Below are 16905 nucleotides of genomic sequence, written 5' to 3' on the forward strand. Positions count from 1 at the left end.
GAAAATGTTTTTGCTTTGTTTCTAGTCTATTTGCATTGGGTGCTTTTTTAAAAATGTCCACAAACACAATGGTAGCGTTATTTACCTTGGCAATGAAAGCAACACAATGATTTCCTAACTAACTATCAAGAAGCTGCTGGTGAATGAAATATCTATTGTTTTCTCATTACCCATCGACCGACATACAGGGATCTCTCCTGTACAGGCAGTGCCTAAGCTATCACCATTAATTATAGAAGTGATATAAATGAGACTCTACAATATGTACTAAATGAAATATTAACAAGACCAGTGTCTTTAGCCTGAGAGATTCACTAAACTGGAATTCACTTTACAGCAGACTGACTATCTATGCAAGTCACACATACATAATACAGGAGCGCTTGGCTTATAGCTCAGAATCCAGGCAGCGGAGGCAGTTTACTTGATCTGTATTATTGCAAAATACATTCCTTTAATTAGTTTCTGGAAGACAAAATGAACACTTTAATTCCTTGCCGTACCGCGCCACCATCATTCCATGCTCTGGCTCTTCCAAGTGCACTTGGAGACTGACATCTTAGGTGCGCAATGCACAAAATGGGCTGACACAGTAATGCTGTAGAAGTCACATGGCTTTGATGGATTTAGGTGTGTGTGTGTGTGTGTGTGTGTGTGTGTGTGTTATTTTCAAGAAAAATCTATTGTCTTCTCAGCCCAAGGACAGCAAATATGTGGGGGGTTCTGCTGAGTCAGTCCAATTGACTGAAAATCCAGCTTGCCCAAAAGTTCTCCCTAGCAATGACTGGAGAAGGTGCTTTTCAGAACTACAGCTCCCAAAATGCTACAGCCAGAAGGCTTCTGGGAGCTGTAGTCCCAGATAATTAACTTTTCCAACCTCTGCCACCTCTAACTTTCATTTGGGTGGAGGTTTTGCTTTCCACTCCTTAATTTCTACCTCTTTAATTTTGGAAGATTCTGTGTCGCTTGGGCAGCCATTTGGATCTGTCTCTCGTGCTCCCTCACAGCTTTGGAAAAGAAAGAAAAATCTTCGGATATTTTCAGATTCAAAAGACTCTTTACAAAACGAAGCCAGTCGAACTTCACGACGAGATGCCATTCTTTGAAATATTATGCATGAAGAAATACTTAATTCTGACTAGTAACATCAATAGTATTAAAAGGTTTGTAGAAATATATACAGTACTGTTAAGTATACATACATGTATATAAATAATATATTTCTATATATATATTATTAAAGTTAATTACAGATAAATCCTCAAAGGCTTTAAACAATGTAAGATAAACAGCAGAATATGCCAACAAACTCTGGTTTGTTTCTCTATTATTTAAAATCACTTATTTTTCCTTATCTGCTATGATGAGGGGTATCCGAGTCTCTTTGTATTTAGATAGGTAGAAAGTAAGCTCCACTCCTCCTCTATGAAATGAGGCAACCTGTAGCCCTAACATTAGGTCTGCGTCTTCTGCCTACTGTTTCCAATCATTTCCCATAGGTTTCCATGTTATTTATTTATTATATCTGGTTTTATCTCCGGGGATCTCAAAGTAGTCTGCATGGGCTAAAATTCTGTGGGACTGCTTTGCCCAAAGCACAACCTTAGGAGAGGAATTGTCCTAGGCTAAGATATCTCCACAGAAATTATCAGTCGGAGTGCCAGAGTTCATTATGTGGCAGATAATGTCTATGGAGATTCTTTTGGAGGCAGTTCACCTCCAAAGGTTATACTTCTTTTTCATAGCAATGCAACAGAATTTCAGGCATTCCTTGCTTTGCCCCCTTCTTATCCTCACAAGGACCCTGTAAGATAATTTGGCTTGTGAGAGAGTTGTTAACATCAGCCAGTTAACAACTGAAACTGTCTTGAACCCAGATCTCCCAAATCCCAGTTGAACTTTTTAATCGTGACAACTCCCTCTCCTTCCATCACCCAGATATCAAAATGCATCTTTTTATTTTTAAATTATATTGCAGTAGATAAGTCATCCAAAGGAAATTTCAGGTCACCATTGATGGTGTGGAAACTATATGCCATCTTCCTAAGTCAAATGCTGTTTTACACTGTGCTTTTGAATGGCAACCACAGGATTCCACTTGAGTCCCCAAATTTAGAGGATACACATCAAAGGTTCAGCAGCACAATGCAGTGAATAATTATGCTGTTATTAATATTGGAGAGGATGTTGTGTCCCTTCTATTTCCCAGAAACCACTAAACTATTCAACATATACTGCCCCGGGGCATCTTATCTTACAGATATGGATGCACATCCTTCCTCTCGAGCTATCAACTGTGACTCATGAAGGGTGGAGATGTGCTCTATATTTCACAGAACACTCCTCTATTTGAAGTTGCCTCATGTTTGAAGGGCTCTCCAGGCAAAGATAATAAAACTTAAGAAGAAAGTATAGGGGCCTTGCTATCCCCATCAACAGCAGTCATCTGGGCAGCGGGCTTCAAAGCGAGGGCATGGGTCATTTCATTGTTGTCTTCCTTACTGTTGCATTTATAGATACACAATGGCTGAAATCCTATTGCATAGCTATGCCTGCATAATATGATGGTATGTGTGCTCTAAGGCAGAAGTCTTATCTAGAAAGAAGTTCTGCAGATGTTGTTCTGTGGTAAATTACGCAGTCGGTTCTGCGAGCAGTGTGCACTCTGTTGTACAACGAGTCATGTGACCTGCCTGGGTGTAACTCCCTAGAAACTTCCACAGACATCACTTTATGCTATACCAATAAGATTTTGGCCATTGTGGAACTCCAGATTGTAGACCTCCAGTGTTTCCCACTATCTCTTGAAAGCCAGTGACATCCACCAAGAGAAGAGAGAAAAAGAAGGGAGCCTGTGTTTCCATGCAAAACTGTGTGCAGAGCCAAATAAAAAGCTGAAATAAATAGTCCTCATTTTCCTATTACTTGTTCCTCTGGGGAAGAGCCTACAACAGTTAGCTTGACTCAAAAGGAAATGAAACTGAAACAGAAGTAGGATGACCATAAATTTTGCAGATATGGTCACTGTCACACCGCCCGATAAATAACAGGTAATATTGATGAACATAATAACCCTGTCCAAGGAAGAAAGAAAAATTACAGCAAAGCACTCTTAATACGTACAACCGAAATGGGATAGCCCGTATTAAACTGGAGGGCTCAGTTTCTCAGATAGGGACTATAGAACGTGTAATGTCTACTTTCTAAATGAGAGGCAATAAAATGCATTATTTTAATCATGGATGGTACTCTAGGGCTGGGATACGTTTGTGGAATGATATGCCACTGTGAAGGTGTATGTGCACATCTGCTGGAAGGGGAAGGAGGAATTTGGTTGGTTGGCACGAAACATAACATCCAAAGCACTCTTGTGTACTTGGCGCTAACTGCACTGTTCTTTGGCTCCTGGCCAGCATTTCCACTTTGTGGACAATTTGAGTCCCCTTGTCAAAGGGGTGGTATGTAATAAACGAGACTTAGTAAGGATATAGAAAAAGCCCACATGCATATAAAAGCTCCATAGGCTGTTGTTGCATTTTCATAATATTTCTGTAGTTAACTCTTCTAAGATCAAGAGTGCTCCTATTTGAACTGTTTCCGAATATAAAGTGATAATCAGAAACCTGAAATGAGATGTCCAATATTTTGCCTGTTTTCTGCACAAACATAATCAATTTGAGTGCTTGCACAGTTGGGAGATCATTCCGGTTTCCTAACTCTTGTGTGGCATAAACTTAATGTTGCCAATCTCTGCTTGACCCAGCTTCTCTTAAGACTGATGGGACGAGAGGTGAAGTCAAGGAGCCCAAAGCCTTCTCAAATGCGTTTATGATATCGGATACTATTTCTTTTGTACCGTTAAAACCCCAAATGTAGTTTTAATCAAACTGCATGTGCTGAATGCAGTTGGAATAAATCGCAAAAGTAAGGTCTAATGCCTTGGCAGTCACAGAGAAATCCTCTTTCTTTCCGTTTTCCTACTTGCAAAGTATAGAGCGTTTATCTCCCATTAAAAAAAAGAAAGTAAGTTACGACCAGAAAACACTTTGCATATTCTCAATGGCTTTCAGTCTTTGTAGTAAACTATTGTTGGGAATTAACTGCAAAGAAATAGCAGAGAGAAAATAAGCAGATTTTAGAGATTATGTCTGTATCTGCATTCCATGCATAGTATTGGCTTAAGTAGCATTTTCAGAATGAAATAAAAATTGCAGCACGCTCGCCTCCCGTTGCTGTTTCCCTGTTAACAGCTTTTAAAATAAAAACAACACAGAACCCAAAATTTATCAGGGGACAAGTATAGCAGTAAAATATTGAGCAGCAAAAGATTTTGGAGAATAAATACTGGAGAATAGATTCAGCTGGTTTTGTTCCCCAAGCTCTGAGGCTATGTCTTGGCATTTCAAACTCATTTCAAAGTTTAACGTGTGCTTAGCTCTCATTGGGCCTACATTTGGACTGTTGGAGCTCACACGAATGGGTTCATCCATACACAGCAACTCTGCACATACCAACAACTAGATGTGAAAGAGCACAGCCCTCTTTTTAAAACTTTCAAAATACCTGGGAAGATGGTGAGGGCATATACTCCAAAACGGAGTCACCTCTTTTACAGCCTGGCATACTATCTCCTTGTGGCTTCATTTCTCCTAGCTCCAATCCTATATCATAAATTATCCCTGGTAAGTTGGCACACTATGAATTTGACCCAACTCTGGGAGGCAGTGGAAGACAGGAGGGCCTGGCATGCTGTTGTCCATGGGGTCACGAAGAGTCGGACATGACTGAACGACTAAACAACATCAACAAGGTGGCACAATCATCATGCGTTTATATTTCCCTATGCTCTTTTGTCTTTGGAAACTGCTTGCTTCACCCGTCCAACCACAAAAGGTGATGATTTTAAAGGGAGCGCTTGAAATCATACTTCACAAGAATTGCCCACTTAGATTTTATCATATTCACTGTGCATTTGCTTATTTCCACTGATTCGTCATTATTCATTTTGCTGAATGCTAATGATACCCAATGCTGTCACCCATTTCACCTTAAAAATTCAGTAGTCTGTGTTATTGTTTTGAATGGATTGTGTTTGTCATTTATAGCTTTAGGCCTGGTTCCCCCCACACCCCCGTATGCTATATATACATTATATTTGGTCTGCTTTAAGACTGGATGCTAATTTTGGAAAATAAACATGCTCTTTTCAAAATAATCAAGTCTGAAGATTCAGCATTAGCCCTATAATGTCTTGCCACCAGGAATACAAGACTATATTTGAATGCTAATGGCCCCATTACTTATATTAATGAGTTTTAAAAAACCGTACATGCCTATGAGAAGCCCCATCCCCTGTAGCATTAAGACAGTTCAATATTAATTTATATTCATTGCCTAATTGATTGCAATTATCAAAACCTAAATGCCTGCAAAGTAGTAGTAGGTTAATAATATTTTATTCCTGAATCAAGCTCTAATTCTTTCAAGATCTCTGGATAGGAGAAATGGTGGGGTGTTTGTATATGTCAGTGGTCAATACTACTACACTTTTACACTTCCATGCCATTCCAGTGAACCCAGTCCAAATGCACTATATTCTTTCCCTTTTTCTATTGGATTGAGTGAAAGGATTGTTGACTGTGTTTAGTTTTTAAAAAGCAAGTAAAGGTACATTAATTGAAAATGTAGGTATGTGGTCTTTTCAAAAAACAAGATTCGAATACACCCGTGAGACTCTTTTAGAAGCATCAAAAATCTAGAGATGAAATTTGTAGATATCTTTCATCCTTTGGGGGGAGCACAGGCAGCAGTGAAATCTAAAGAATCTTTTTTAAAAAATATTTTATCTATTGCATTTCAAAATATTCAACAGTAGGTGTTCCCACTTATCTGCATCTATACAGCAGCAAAGTAGAAGAGAGCCACAAAAGTAAGTAAAAAGAGGGCATGATCCAGACAAAACATTTAGTGGATTGCATAGATTTCCATGAGAGGGTTAAAATTGCATGCCCAAATCTTTCCTATTTCAATCAATGGATCTCAAAAATGCTTCATGTTGGTTGGATCGTATCCAGTCCATTTCAAGCCACAGAAAGCCAGTACAATGGTCTCATGCAGCCTTAAGCAGTAGAGAAATTTTATCTTGCTAATGTTAGATTCTCAATTCCATTTTTAAACCATTCAGCTGGTAAACAAACATATCTGACAGTCCGCCTTAGATGCAGTTTGGATACTCTTCCATTCATTGATCATTTACTTCATACTGTAGGCAGAATGCTGCGTATTTTAATTATGCGTGCGAAACTCCCTGAATACAGAGAAGTCATCTGTCAAAGAGAAGGTTACAGCGAAATGCTTTCCCTGGCTTGTTTTCTGCAAGTAAGAATTTTCATTTCTCCCTGTTGGGGAGTTGCACTAGGGATTTATCATTTGATTATACTATTTTAACACAAACCCCGAATCTACTAACTTCTTGTTGCCGGCTAAAGCTTATTCATATAGTACCCTAGAGGTACTCTGCTCTGAATCTTGCTCTGTATGGTGGACTTGGAACAGCGTCTAGCATGGCTGAGAAGGCCAATTCGACAGTGACCATCCCTTCCACACTGAAGACAAATCCAATCTGTCCCCTGTCCAGCTCCCTGATTTTGCTGCTTTCGGGACTGCCTCTTTGCCTCGGCCATCCTGGAAGCAGCAAAATCAGGGAGCTGGACAGGGGACAGATTGTATTTGTCCTCAGTGCGGAAGGGATTGTCACTCTCGAATCGGCCTCCTCAGCCACGGTAGACGCAGTTCCAAGACCTCTATTCAGAGCATGTTACCGTAGTCTCTCGAGACTGAAGGCTGCCTAGAGGAGAAGTTGTGACCCTCCATATGGGCTTGGATGGCAGTACCCAGTTGGCAAAGTGATCATGAATTACGCACACTGCCCTAAGCAATACTTTGAAAGCCACTGTGGCCCCACTTTAGCAATACCCTAAATACACATGTGCACATTCATCTGCTAAATACAGAGATGCCTGGAGGCATTGTTCCCCTCGTTGATAAGAGGCTATTTGACTGACTAATTAGAAAATCATCCTATCCCTCTGGCATCATATATAAAGAAATATTATTGATTGCTATTTAGAAATATACACTTTGTACTCTCATGTGAGAAAGGATGATAACAGCAACTGTATGATGAGTGTGTGATATTTATATTGACAGTTCATGGGCAGTGTAGAAGAATAATTGCTGGACAGCACAGAAAGTAAGGATCAATTATGTGTGCGTTAAAATGTGGTTTGAAACTGGAAGGACACTCGAAAGTAATATTTGCATTTGTATGGCAGATAATATGCACTGCTCTTATTTTTGTTAAGCAGCACAGTCTAAATTGACTCTAATCTCACCTAGAGAGCAATTACCAAGATGCTCTCAAACTTTAATTCAGAAGCACACACAATTCTGTCTGACTCGTTCTGTGTCCCTCTCCCCAATTACAATGGATGTCAAGGGCCCCAATCTGGCAGCTCTTGAATGTCTTAATGGATTGGAAGCAACATTTGAGGCATGGATAAAGATTCGCTTGAGCTTCTCTGTTCCTCATTCCAGCAGCCTGCTTTTGTTGGAAGTCAATGCAGGTTGACCTCCACTTAAATCATTAGCAGCATATGCAACTGACAGTCTTTTGACATTTTGAAAAGAGTTGAAACAAAAGTTGTTTAGATTGCCTAAATCTCTGACACCACCTCCCCCCCCCCTCCACTTTCTGAATCACAATAGACCGAGGGTCATTTGTGACAAGGGACACACTCATTGTTCAAGAGGTTTTTAATGAAGCGGTTTAACATGGAGCAAGGAGCGTATTGATGTGGCACAGAATATGTAGCACTGAAAGCCATATGGTGGTGATTAAAGCATGCTTTAAAAATAAATCAGTCTAGAGGATGTTTCATCTTGTATCAGCAGTTCAGAATGGGTTACCAATTAGTTTCCTAACATCCTGTTTTGTCTTATGCTGATGATATACAGACCGGAAAAAATTGTGAGCAAAACAATTTTACCTTTCTTCCCCTCCCCATTATAGTTCCTTTTTCCCTGTCAAAAAATACTTTTGAAAAGAAGGCAGAGCAGACCTTACAAGTGGTGTGTCTAATCATGTCCTACTTGGTATCATCAACCTGCAGCTTTGGGTGGCTGCCAAGAGTTTGCTAGGGAGAGAAAAGGATTTTCTTGCTTTGAAGTTCCTGGTAATGGAAGCATTCACTTTTCAAACTCTTTTGAGTCTCACCATGCCTTGGAAAATATATATATATATCTGCAAGGCTTCTGGTGCCTTTTCAAGAAACACCAGAAACATGTTTAACCAAACACCAGGTGGCTGAAGGTCCAGGCAGGGAAGAGACCTCCCCTCTTCTCAAAATGGGGAGAGGGTTACACTCTCTCCTTCTGATCATGAACCACCTATGAAAACTGTAAGAACCTTTGGAAAACACAAACAGCTCAAATGTGTGCCGTTGACCTTCCTGAGCAAAGGGGAGAAAGGTTCATAAAAATTGCACACCCTGGAAAATGCACAGAATTTTTAATGAGGCAATTAAAAAAAAGCACACACACAAGGCTAGGATGCTGTTACACCCTTGGGATTCCCACTGCAGATGTTGCCACAGTGACCTGTTGCAGTGCCGGTTGTGCGCACCTGGTTGTGTGGGACCAGTACCTTGTTGAATTTTTGTAGCAACATCTACAGTTGGAACTCTGTGCATGTAAATATTCAACAGGATACTGGGCATGCTCTCAGAAACGTGTGCAAACAAAGGATGTGGCAACATGACAGGAGGAAGTCAAATCGACACTAAGAGTTGAGTTGAGACTTTTTCAGGTCCCTGGTTAGTGCCGGCTGGCTTTAATACTTGCCCTTCATTTCCTGAGCAGGGCAGCAAAGGTCTGTGTGCAGCTTTTTCCACGCTTTTCACCATCACGTCAGTGTAGCGATGATCTTGGCCATTCTGGGAAATTAAACCAAGCATTCCTTGGGCCCACAGGACAATACTTTCCCCAAGGATACATCCCTCCAAAATGCTGGTGCTTTCCCCAGGAGCAGCCTGTGGGCTGGGATGGAAGGTTATCTCACCCCCCTGGTTGGGGGATATGTGTGGGGAATTGCTCACAAGACATTTTTTCAATTGGTCAAAAATTATTATTATTTTTGTATGAGCATTTATACAGATTCGATTAATTGGACACTAAATCAAGGCCAGCATTGTCAAGTTTAATCAACAAAACTAACTGGCGAGCTGAAGGCTTTCCACACCCTGAAAAATGGAGTGGAAGCTTGCTATCCTGCTTCTAAAATTATGCCCATGACAGGTCAATATTTCAGTTTCATTCCGCACACACCCCCATTTGAATGTTGCATATTTTGATAAATTCTGATCAAAAATGGACTGGAAGGAAATACCAACCCTTGCTTGCCAAAGTGGTCACTACTCTAGGCCTGACAGCAGAGGGAGAGAGACTGTGCGTGGAAAGTATGGGTAGCCCATTGTACTGGACCACAAAGCTGCTTTTGCCTGGAAGCGTCAAATTTCTTTTTAAGTAAGCCCTTAAGCAAGTAAAGCCCATGAGAGTTATTAGGTTAGCTGAGTAGCTTGTTGATTCTTTTTGTGTCTTTTGGCTGGGTGCACTTGCAGGTGTCTACAAGTACAGTCATATTGGCTAAAACCCATTTAAAATCTTCAGTTAAGATTTATTTAACCTGGTGACAGATCTAAATGAAACTTCACTTAACGGGGGTAACGGTTCGGGCAGAGTGACATAATGAGAAAAGTAGTATTGGAATTTGACATAATTGGAGGAGGGAGTCACAGAAGCCTAAGTTATATGCAGAACTACATTGTCTATTTATTTGAGAAGGTGATTTTGGCTACATATGTTTGGACAATGCATAATAAGGAAAAATGGAGCTATGGATAATGTTTGTTTACAATTTTGCAAATGGGGGGGGCTTCTTTGTGCTCAAACCCAGGAGACTGAAATAACCTGGCGAGAGAAGATCTAGGTGTTTTGCATAGATGAGATTAACTTTATTACTTTCCCTTAAGTAAAAATCCTGTATAGCTCTATGGCAATGTCAACTGTTCTATATTTATTTACCTTTGGATTGATTTATAATGTAATAAGGGTTATTATACTCATGCTGTGAAATATTTCACACTAAAACTAAAATACAAACAGACTATCATTCTCTGTTCCATTACAGTGCTTTATAGAGTTAATTCTTGCCCAGTTTTTAAGCTTTGTATGATGTCTTTGTTTGATGAACCAGGGTCTTGCAAATATATAAACAGGTACAAACATTTTGAAATAGACTGCAGATCCTGTTTCAGGTTTCCCCTCCCCTCCCAAATTCCCTTTCAGTTTAGCATAATAAAACAACTGCTACTTCCCCAATCAATCACTCTCAACACAAATGATATTTGAAAATGTACTAGCAATGAGCACAGAACTGAAAATCATTTATATTTTGCATTAAAGTTCCCGGAATCCCACAGCTAGGATGGTCCATGGGGATGATAGATGTGGGATTCTTAAAGTTGCAGTCCAAAAATACCAAAGTAATAAATATAACCAGGTTTGATAAGGCCTACTCACACTCATTATGAATTTTTGAATGTAGAGATGTGGTGATTCCTTGCAAAAGGATTTTCAGAGTCTTGCCATGCCAAGAATCCTTCTAGAGATTTCTTGACACATCAGCAAGATAACCTGGCTTCCTGTGAAAGTAAGATCTTCTGGCCTTGGTTTCCATTTATTTATTTCAATTTTTTGCCTATTGTTCTGCTTAGGAACTGGCCCGGTTCTTTATAGAGCTTAATGCCTTTTTTTAAAGGGCATCCTGCACAGGAAAAATGCCATCCTGCACAGGAATGGTAAAAGTCCTGTGAAGCTTGGCATTGCTTCTGCCCTTTCCATGTGAATCCTGTGCAGGCAAAATGTCATTTTGTCAAATAATTAGAATGCTCCTGAGTACTTTGGCAAGTTTTTAAGAAAAAAATATTACTGTAAACATCCATGAAAACCCTACAAGATTTTTCCTGCACACAAGATAAAAGGTCCTGCAAGGAGATTTACCCTCAACTTCTTCCCAAGGGAGATATTTCGTAGCTCTGCTTTAGCATTTGTAAGCTCTCAAGATATATGCATTAAGATAATGTAGTCTTCCTATATTCAGTTGCCAGAACTCCACAGCTGTTCCTGTGGTCATGGCCTGCTCCATTTATTTCAATGGAGGACAAAGCTTTCTATACACTGATATTTGCTCATCCATGGCAGTGGAAGAGGATTCCTTGCAGCAGGAGCTACTTTGTGTGCACTGGCTACTCAGACTCATTTAACCGTTCACATCATCAATCACACACTTGCAAAAAGCCCGTGAGGCAGACATAAGTAGAGGGGCTTCTGAAAATTAACTCCACGTTGCCTGAAACTCTGGAGGAGGTGGGAAATGGCTGCTTATCCTAGATGAAAAAGCATGCAAAATGAAATAATGGGTTTGCAAACAGAGGACACTCCCTCTTAGTCTGGCATTGGAGTGGGGTGGGGTTGTCAGTGGTTCCCAAATTTCCTTCTCCACCTGCTGTTAAACCACCGTTTCTGGAATCACTAGCCAGTATGACCCCGTTGTAGGCCAACAAGATCCTGGCACAAAAGGTTTGGTACCACTGGACTAAGCCTTATATTTTGGGTGAAGTCTATCCCAACCCACCCACCTAGGTTTAGTTGACCACTCCTTATCACTATACATGCCACCTAGACGTAGAAAACGTAACTGGTTTTAGGTTACAACTAATAAAAACGTAACTAGTTAAAAGGAAACTGGCCCTGTTGGCTGTAGGATTTTGAGAGCTGCAATCCAAAAAAATAGAAGTAATTTTTTTTTCCATCTGTGGCTCTTGGCTAGTTGGCCAAGTGGGCCAGCCATTTTGCAAGGAGCCGCAAAACATTCAACTATGCCCACGGTACAGTTAAAGCTACCCCCACTTTTCACTACGGTCGCCTCCACCCCTTTCGTATTCTACACGTGGAGTAGAAAGAGCAATTTCTGATCCCATGATGGATGAAATACATCAAGGTAACTAGGTGTGTAGCCCTACCGTGACCCACTCTGGATGAGGCCACGGTCTCCTTTCCCACGCAACCAAGTCAATTTTGAGTGCTTTAACGGTAGCTACCAGATGGTTATACACCAAGTGTTGGGAGGGGGGGTAAGCAGTGGAAAACTCTGAACAGAAATGGGTTGGGTAGGAAGAGATGTTTTTCATGTTAGTTACATTGTGCTGGAATTTGATTTTGGAAGAACTATCTATCCTATTTGCTTGGGCAGATTAACAACTTCTGGAGCCCCAGGACCAGATAAGAGATCTGGCAGCCCTTCCTTTCCAAAATCGGTCGGAAGAGATGGTTAACATTCAGTTGTCCTTGGTCCCAATTTGGCAATAGTGTAGGTATCACACATAAAACACGGGGGGCTATTTTTGGTGCTAATACTTTTTGTAGGAATGTTTTTCCCTCACCCAGACAGATTCACGAGTCACTCTTATAATTAAGTCACTAACTCTAATGGGGGGGTGGACCCTTACAGATCCACCTACCAAGTTGTTAATCTGCTCTCGGTAACAGCACAGTCTTTGGCCTGATTTGTCCAATTTCGCTTCTAATAACAACGTTCTCCTTTCTTTTTCTCTCTTCCTTCCATTTCAGCAACAAGGAGCGGCTACGACCGTCTACTGTGCCACTGCCCCAGAACTTCAAGGCCTGGGCGGGATGTACTTCAACAACTGCTGCCGTTGCCTGCCATCACTAGAGGCTCAGAATGACCTGACGGCAGCCGCCTTGTGGGAGCTGAGCGAGAAGCTGATCCAAGAACGGGTTGGCAGGCAGGGCAAGTAGCGGGGAAGCCCCTTGGGGGGGGCTTCAAGCACATTGAGCCCCGTAGCCAAGCTTCGGCAAAGAGGTAGGGTGGGGAGTGTGTGTGTGTGAAAAGCAAATGGCCAGTCTTGGAACCTTTCCCTTACAACTACAAATAAGCTAGTGCTCAGTGAAAAGATAGCTGTTGTGACAGATGTGGCAGAGCCGAGGGAAACAAACAGGGAGCTGAGCAGGGTTAGCTGACAACGTTAATGTGTCCAGATTTAGTTCTGCCTCTGTATTATACTCTGTTTTCAATCCAGCAAAAAGGAAAGTAATTCTAGTCAAAGGGTGATCAAGAAAAAAGCAAAAAGCCCAAAGAGCTTTACCCCCATCCTTTTTTAAGGTGTATATTTCCCCACTCGCTCCCCTCTAGAAATGTAGTGCATGAAAAAAACGAAGTATGGGTTCACCAGAGGTATCCTCATCAGGGTATTGTCGGCATCCTAAGGCGTGTGGCATTTGATGGAAGCCCCAGGGTCTCTCCTTTATCCTAAGCAGCCCCAGAAAAATCTGTAACAATTCTGGAAAATAGCCACTTCCACGTTGGGAATTACATTCCCTTGGTTATTATCGTAACTCATAAGGCCCAGCAAACTCAACCCTACTTTCTGTTCCCTTCTTTGAGGAGTGGATCCCCGTGCCAGGTTGGCGGCTCTCTGTCCACACGGAGTGGCGGAGATGGGGGGGGGAGATGACAAAAACTCCAAGTCCTAAATGATGACAATTTGCTCTGTGGGCAAATTAAAAACCACCTTACCTTTAAAAAAAAAAAGAAGGCTGTTCAAAAGTCCAGGTTACTTCCCTTTCAATTAAATATATTGCAGAATATCCATTAAAATATGATATTAAAAGGTACATTTGCAAACCATTCTCTATATACTGGGATAAAGATGTGTCCTTACAAACACACTGGGTATCAGCAGCCAGAGGGGCTGAGAGTTTTTGTCCATCCGTGTCTAGGGCGAGAGTTTTATGGAGCATCCCAGCGTCCCCAGCTTATTGATCTATTCAGTTCATTTCCTTCTTTCCTTCCTTTCTTCTTCTTTTTTCTCAGTTTAAATGCAATAAAAAGAACATGCTTGAATATTGTCACCTGAAGAGCAAGTCTGGTTTCCGCGACTCTCGAGTTCCTTTTTGTGTGTGTGTTTTTTTTTTGTTAGTTCTTTTAGGAAAAGAAAATGTGAGGAAAAATAAAGAAACTCTTCAATGCCATTAAACGATTTCTCTTCTTGTTTCTTTCCAAGTTCATTTGTCTGTGGGATTTTTCCCCCTTTCTTTTTTTTTGTGCTTTGTAGCTTCTCTTCATGCCAGAAAATTGTTGTAAGCCATCCGCCATCCAGCACCAGTTTTTCTGTAAACAAGCAAACAAATAAATAATGGTTATTTCCATGTCCTAAGCCTTCCGTTATTTGCGTCCGATAAGCTGTGTGTGATACCTGTCCATCAAATTTGACTTCTCTGTTTCAATTTACATTTTGCTCTCACCTACGTATCCAAGGAATTCAAGGTGAGCTACTTCTCCAGCTTCACCCTTCCCCCCCCATAACATAACTTCTCTTGGTTCCATGATACTTGAACCACTTCCTTTTCATCTCACATGACAAAGATCTCCAGATGTTCCTTTCTCCTCTGCCTTTACTTGGGGCTATCGCATGACATTAAGCTACACTCAACAGTTTTCCCTGTTTGATGGCACTTTGACGGCGATGATTCCATCCTACAGAATCAGAGGATTTCTAGGTTGATTTCCCCCCCTGTGTGCTAACTCTCATGCATGTCCCTGAACTGCAGGAGAGAATACTGACTACAGTGATGCCTCGCAAGATGAAAATAATTCGTTCCACGAGTCATTTCGTATTGTGAAAATTTTGTCTTGTGAAGCGCGGTTTCCCATAGGAATGCACTGAAAATTAATTAATGTGCTCCTATTCGTCTTGTGAAGTACGACCATAGAAAAATTTGTCTTGCGAGTCACTTTAAAAAAAAGAAAAACACTTTCGTCTTGCGAGTTTTTCGTTGCACGAGGCATTCGTCTTGCGAGGCATCACTGTATTTCACCAACCTAGGAACGCTAGGATTCTGTGGGATGGAGCCACTGCTGTAACATTGTAGGGTAAATCATCTTGTTGCTTGAGTTCTCACATTTAGGCTTTTAAGATGCAAAATATATGTCACTCACACTTTTGCTGTCTTCCTAGGTAAACAGTTCTGAAAACAAAGAGGTGTTCTGCTCTGTTAAACTTTCCATGTAAGAAAACAAACCAACTCCCCTTGCAGTTAATTAAAACTGTAAAAACCTACCCATAAGCAAGTTTCTTTCTGTGTTTCTTTCTTTGGTGGGGGTGAACAACAGCAGTTTTGCTGTATATTTACCCAAGACCCATGTGGTGTTTTCCCACTTTAAGTACAACACAGGTCACCTCGAATTCAGACTCAGGTTTAAAGGGAAGCATGAGCAGAACAAGGTTCCTCTCCTTCCTGAGGTGGAAACCCATTCAACCGTAAAACTTAGCAAACACATTATCTTCACTCACAAAGCCCAGCAGCCCGGCTCTGTGTAGCCACTGACAAGGGCTAATCTAACATTTGACTTGGCTTGGTTGGCATCTACATTACGCACTTCTTGCCTCTCCCAACAAAGTTGTGCATGTGAGCCACAGTGTTCAAACCTGAGCACGCATTACTCATGTCAAAATATGCAAAGAGGTCTTGTTTCCATGTTACCAAACGGACATCAAACTCAAGAAGTAGCAACAGGTTAGACAAATGGAAGACAGCGCCAAACGAAACCCTTGCTTACATCATTTGGTTTGAACCCATCCCTGCTCAACCTATCTGTAGGCAGTCCCAGTGGTGTCATCGACGTATAAAGGGGAGATAGGAGGAGGCTAGGAAAACCCCTTACCTGAAGTGAGGACATTATTTTAGGGGACCCATCTTCCCCACAAAACTGCTGAATAAAAATGGCATATTCTTAATGCTGACAAAGTATTGGGAGCAAAATGGAAGATTAAAATATTTCTGATAAATAAATATCGGTCCTATGTGGGTGGAATAGAGTTAGGGCTGGGCTAACTTTTATCCCAAACGAGCATTCTCCATGGCAACACTGCGTTTCAAGTCCCCAATAATATCTACAATTTACTCCTGTTCTCTTGCATGCACATTAAACTACCTACTTAAAAAAAATATATGATCAGATGAATACTATACTAAAAAACACAACACACCACCAAAATACATTCAAAGCAGTAAGGCACAACCATCCATTTAAAAACCCTACTAAAAGTCAGAGAAACCTTTTAGGAAGAGAAAACATACAGAATTATGGTTAGTCTAGGCGTCTTATCTTTGGCCTTCCAAAAAATAGGTTAAAAGATGAACTCATCACTCCTGAAAGCTGCTAGGACCGACAACTCCTCTCTCTTTTTTAACCCTGGAAAATAGAGGGGATTGGAGGAAGCCAAAGGGCAAATAAAGTCTTTTGAGGGGCTCAGAATGATACCTTGTCCCACACAAGCATGCCTATGCCCATGGCTTCTTTACCTACACTGGCATCTCTATACCTCTGGTTTCTGCTAGCTACCCAAGGCAGGGTATGGAGTTTCTCATCAGATTTGTTTTATGAAGTCAGGCCCTGCCACACAGCAGAGCGCCGGCTTCAGCAGCCCAGTCAACTTATCCTGCTCACAACCTTCTGTCATTCCAGAAAACCCTTCCCCAAAGCAGCTGCATTTAAAAGGAATGAAATGGCTTTGTGATAAATAAAAAGGAGCAAGAGTTCCCAAAAATAATTGCTACTTTGCATTTTGATAAACAGTTCAAATACCCGATCATTCGAAGCCATTAGCTTTAAACACTGCATTGTACTTTGGTACATAATTCAGAACATTTCCCTTCAGTCAAATTTATATATTGATCTGTGGAGAGCTGCAGCTTCAGACAATT

The 16905-nt window shown here is 41.1% G+C and overlaps 1 protein-coding gene across 1 annotated transcript in view; it reads left to right on the forward strand.

The window, feature by feature from the left end:
• The window catches only part of WWOX (WW domain containing oxidoreductase), a 605441-nt gene extending 591091 nt beyond the window's left edge, over positions 1-14350 (forward strand). The window contains exon 9 of the mRNA XM_072980597.2: positions 12748-14350. Within this exon, the coding sequence (XP_072836698.2) occupies positions 12748-12936 (189 nt within the window). The 3' untranslated portion in view covers positions 12937-14350. The remainder of the gene's footprint in view (positions 1-12747) is intronic.
• The last annotated feature ends 2555 nt before the right edge of the window (positions 14351-16905 follow it).

Source organism: Pogona vitticeps, chromosome 10, assembly GCF_051106095.1.
Source record: "Pogona vitticeps strain Pit_001003342236 chromosome 10, PviZW2.1, whole genome shotgun sequence".
In the NCBI taxonomy this organism is placed as follows: Eukaryota; Metazoa; Chordata; class Lepidosauria; order Squamata; family Agamidae; genus Pogona; species Pogona vitticeps.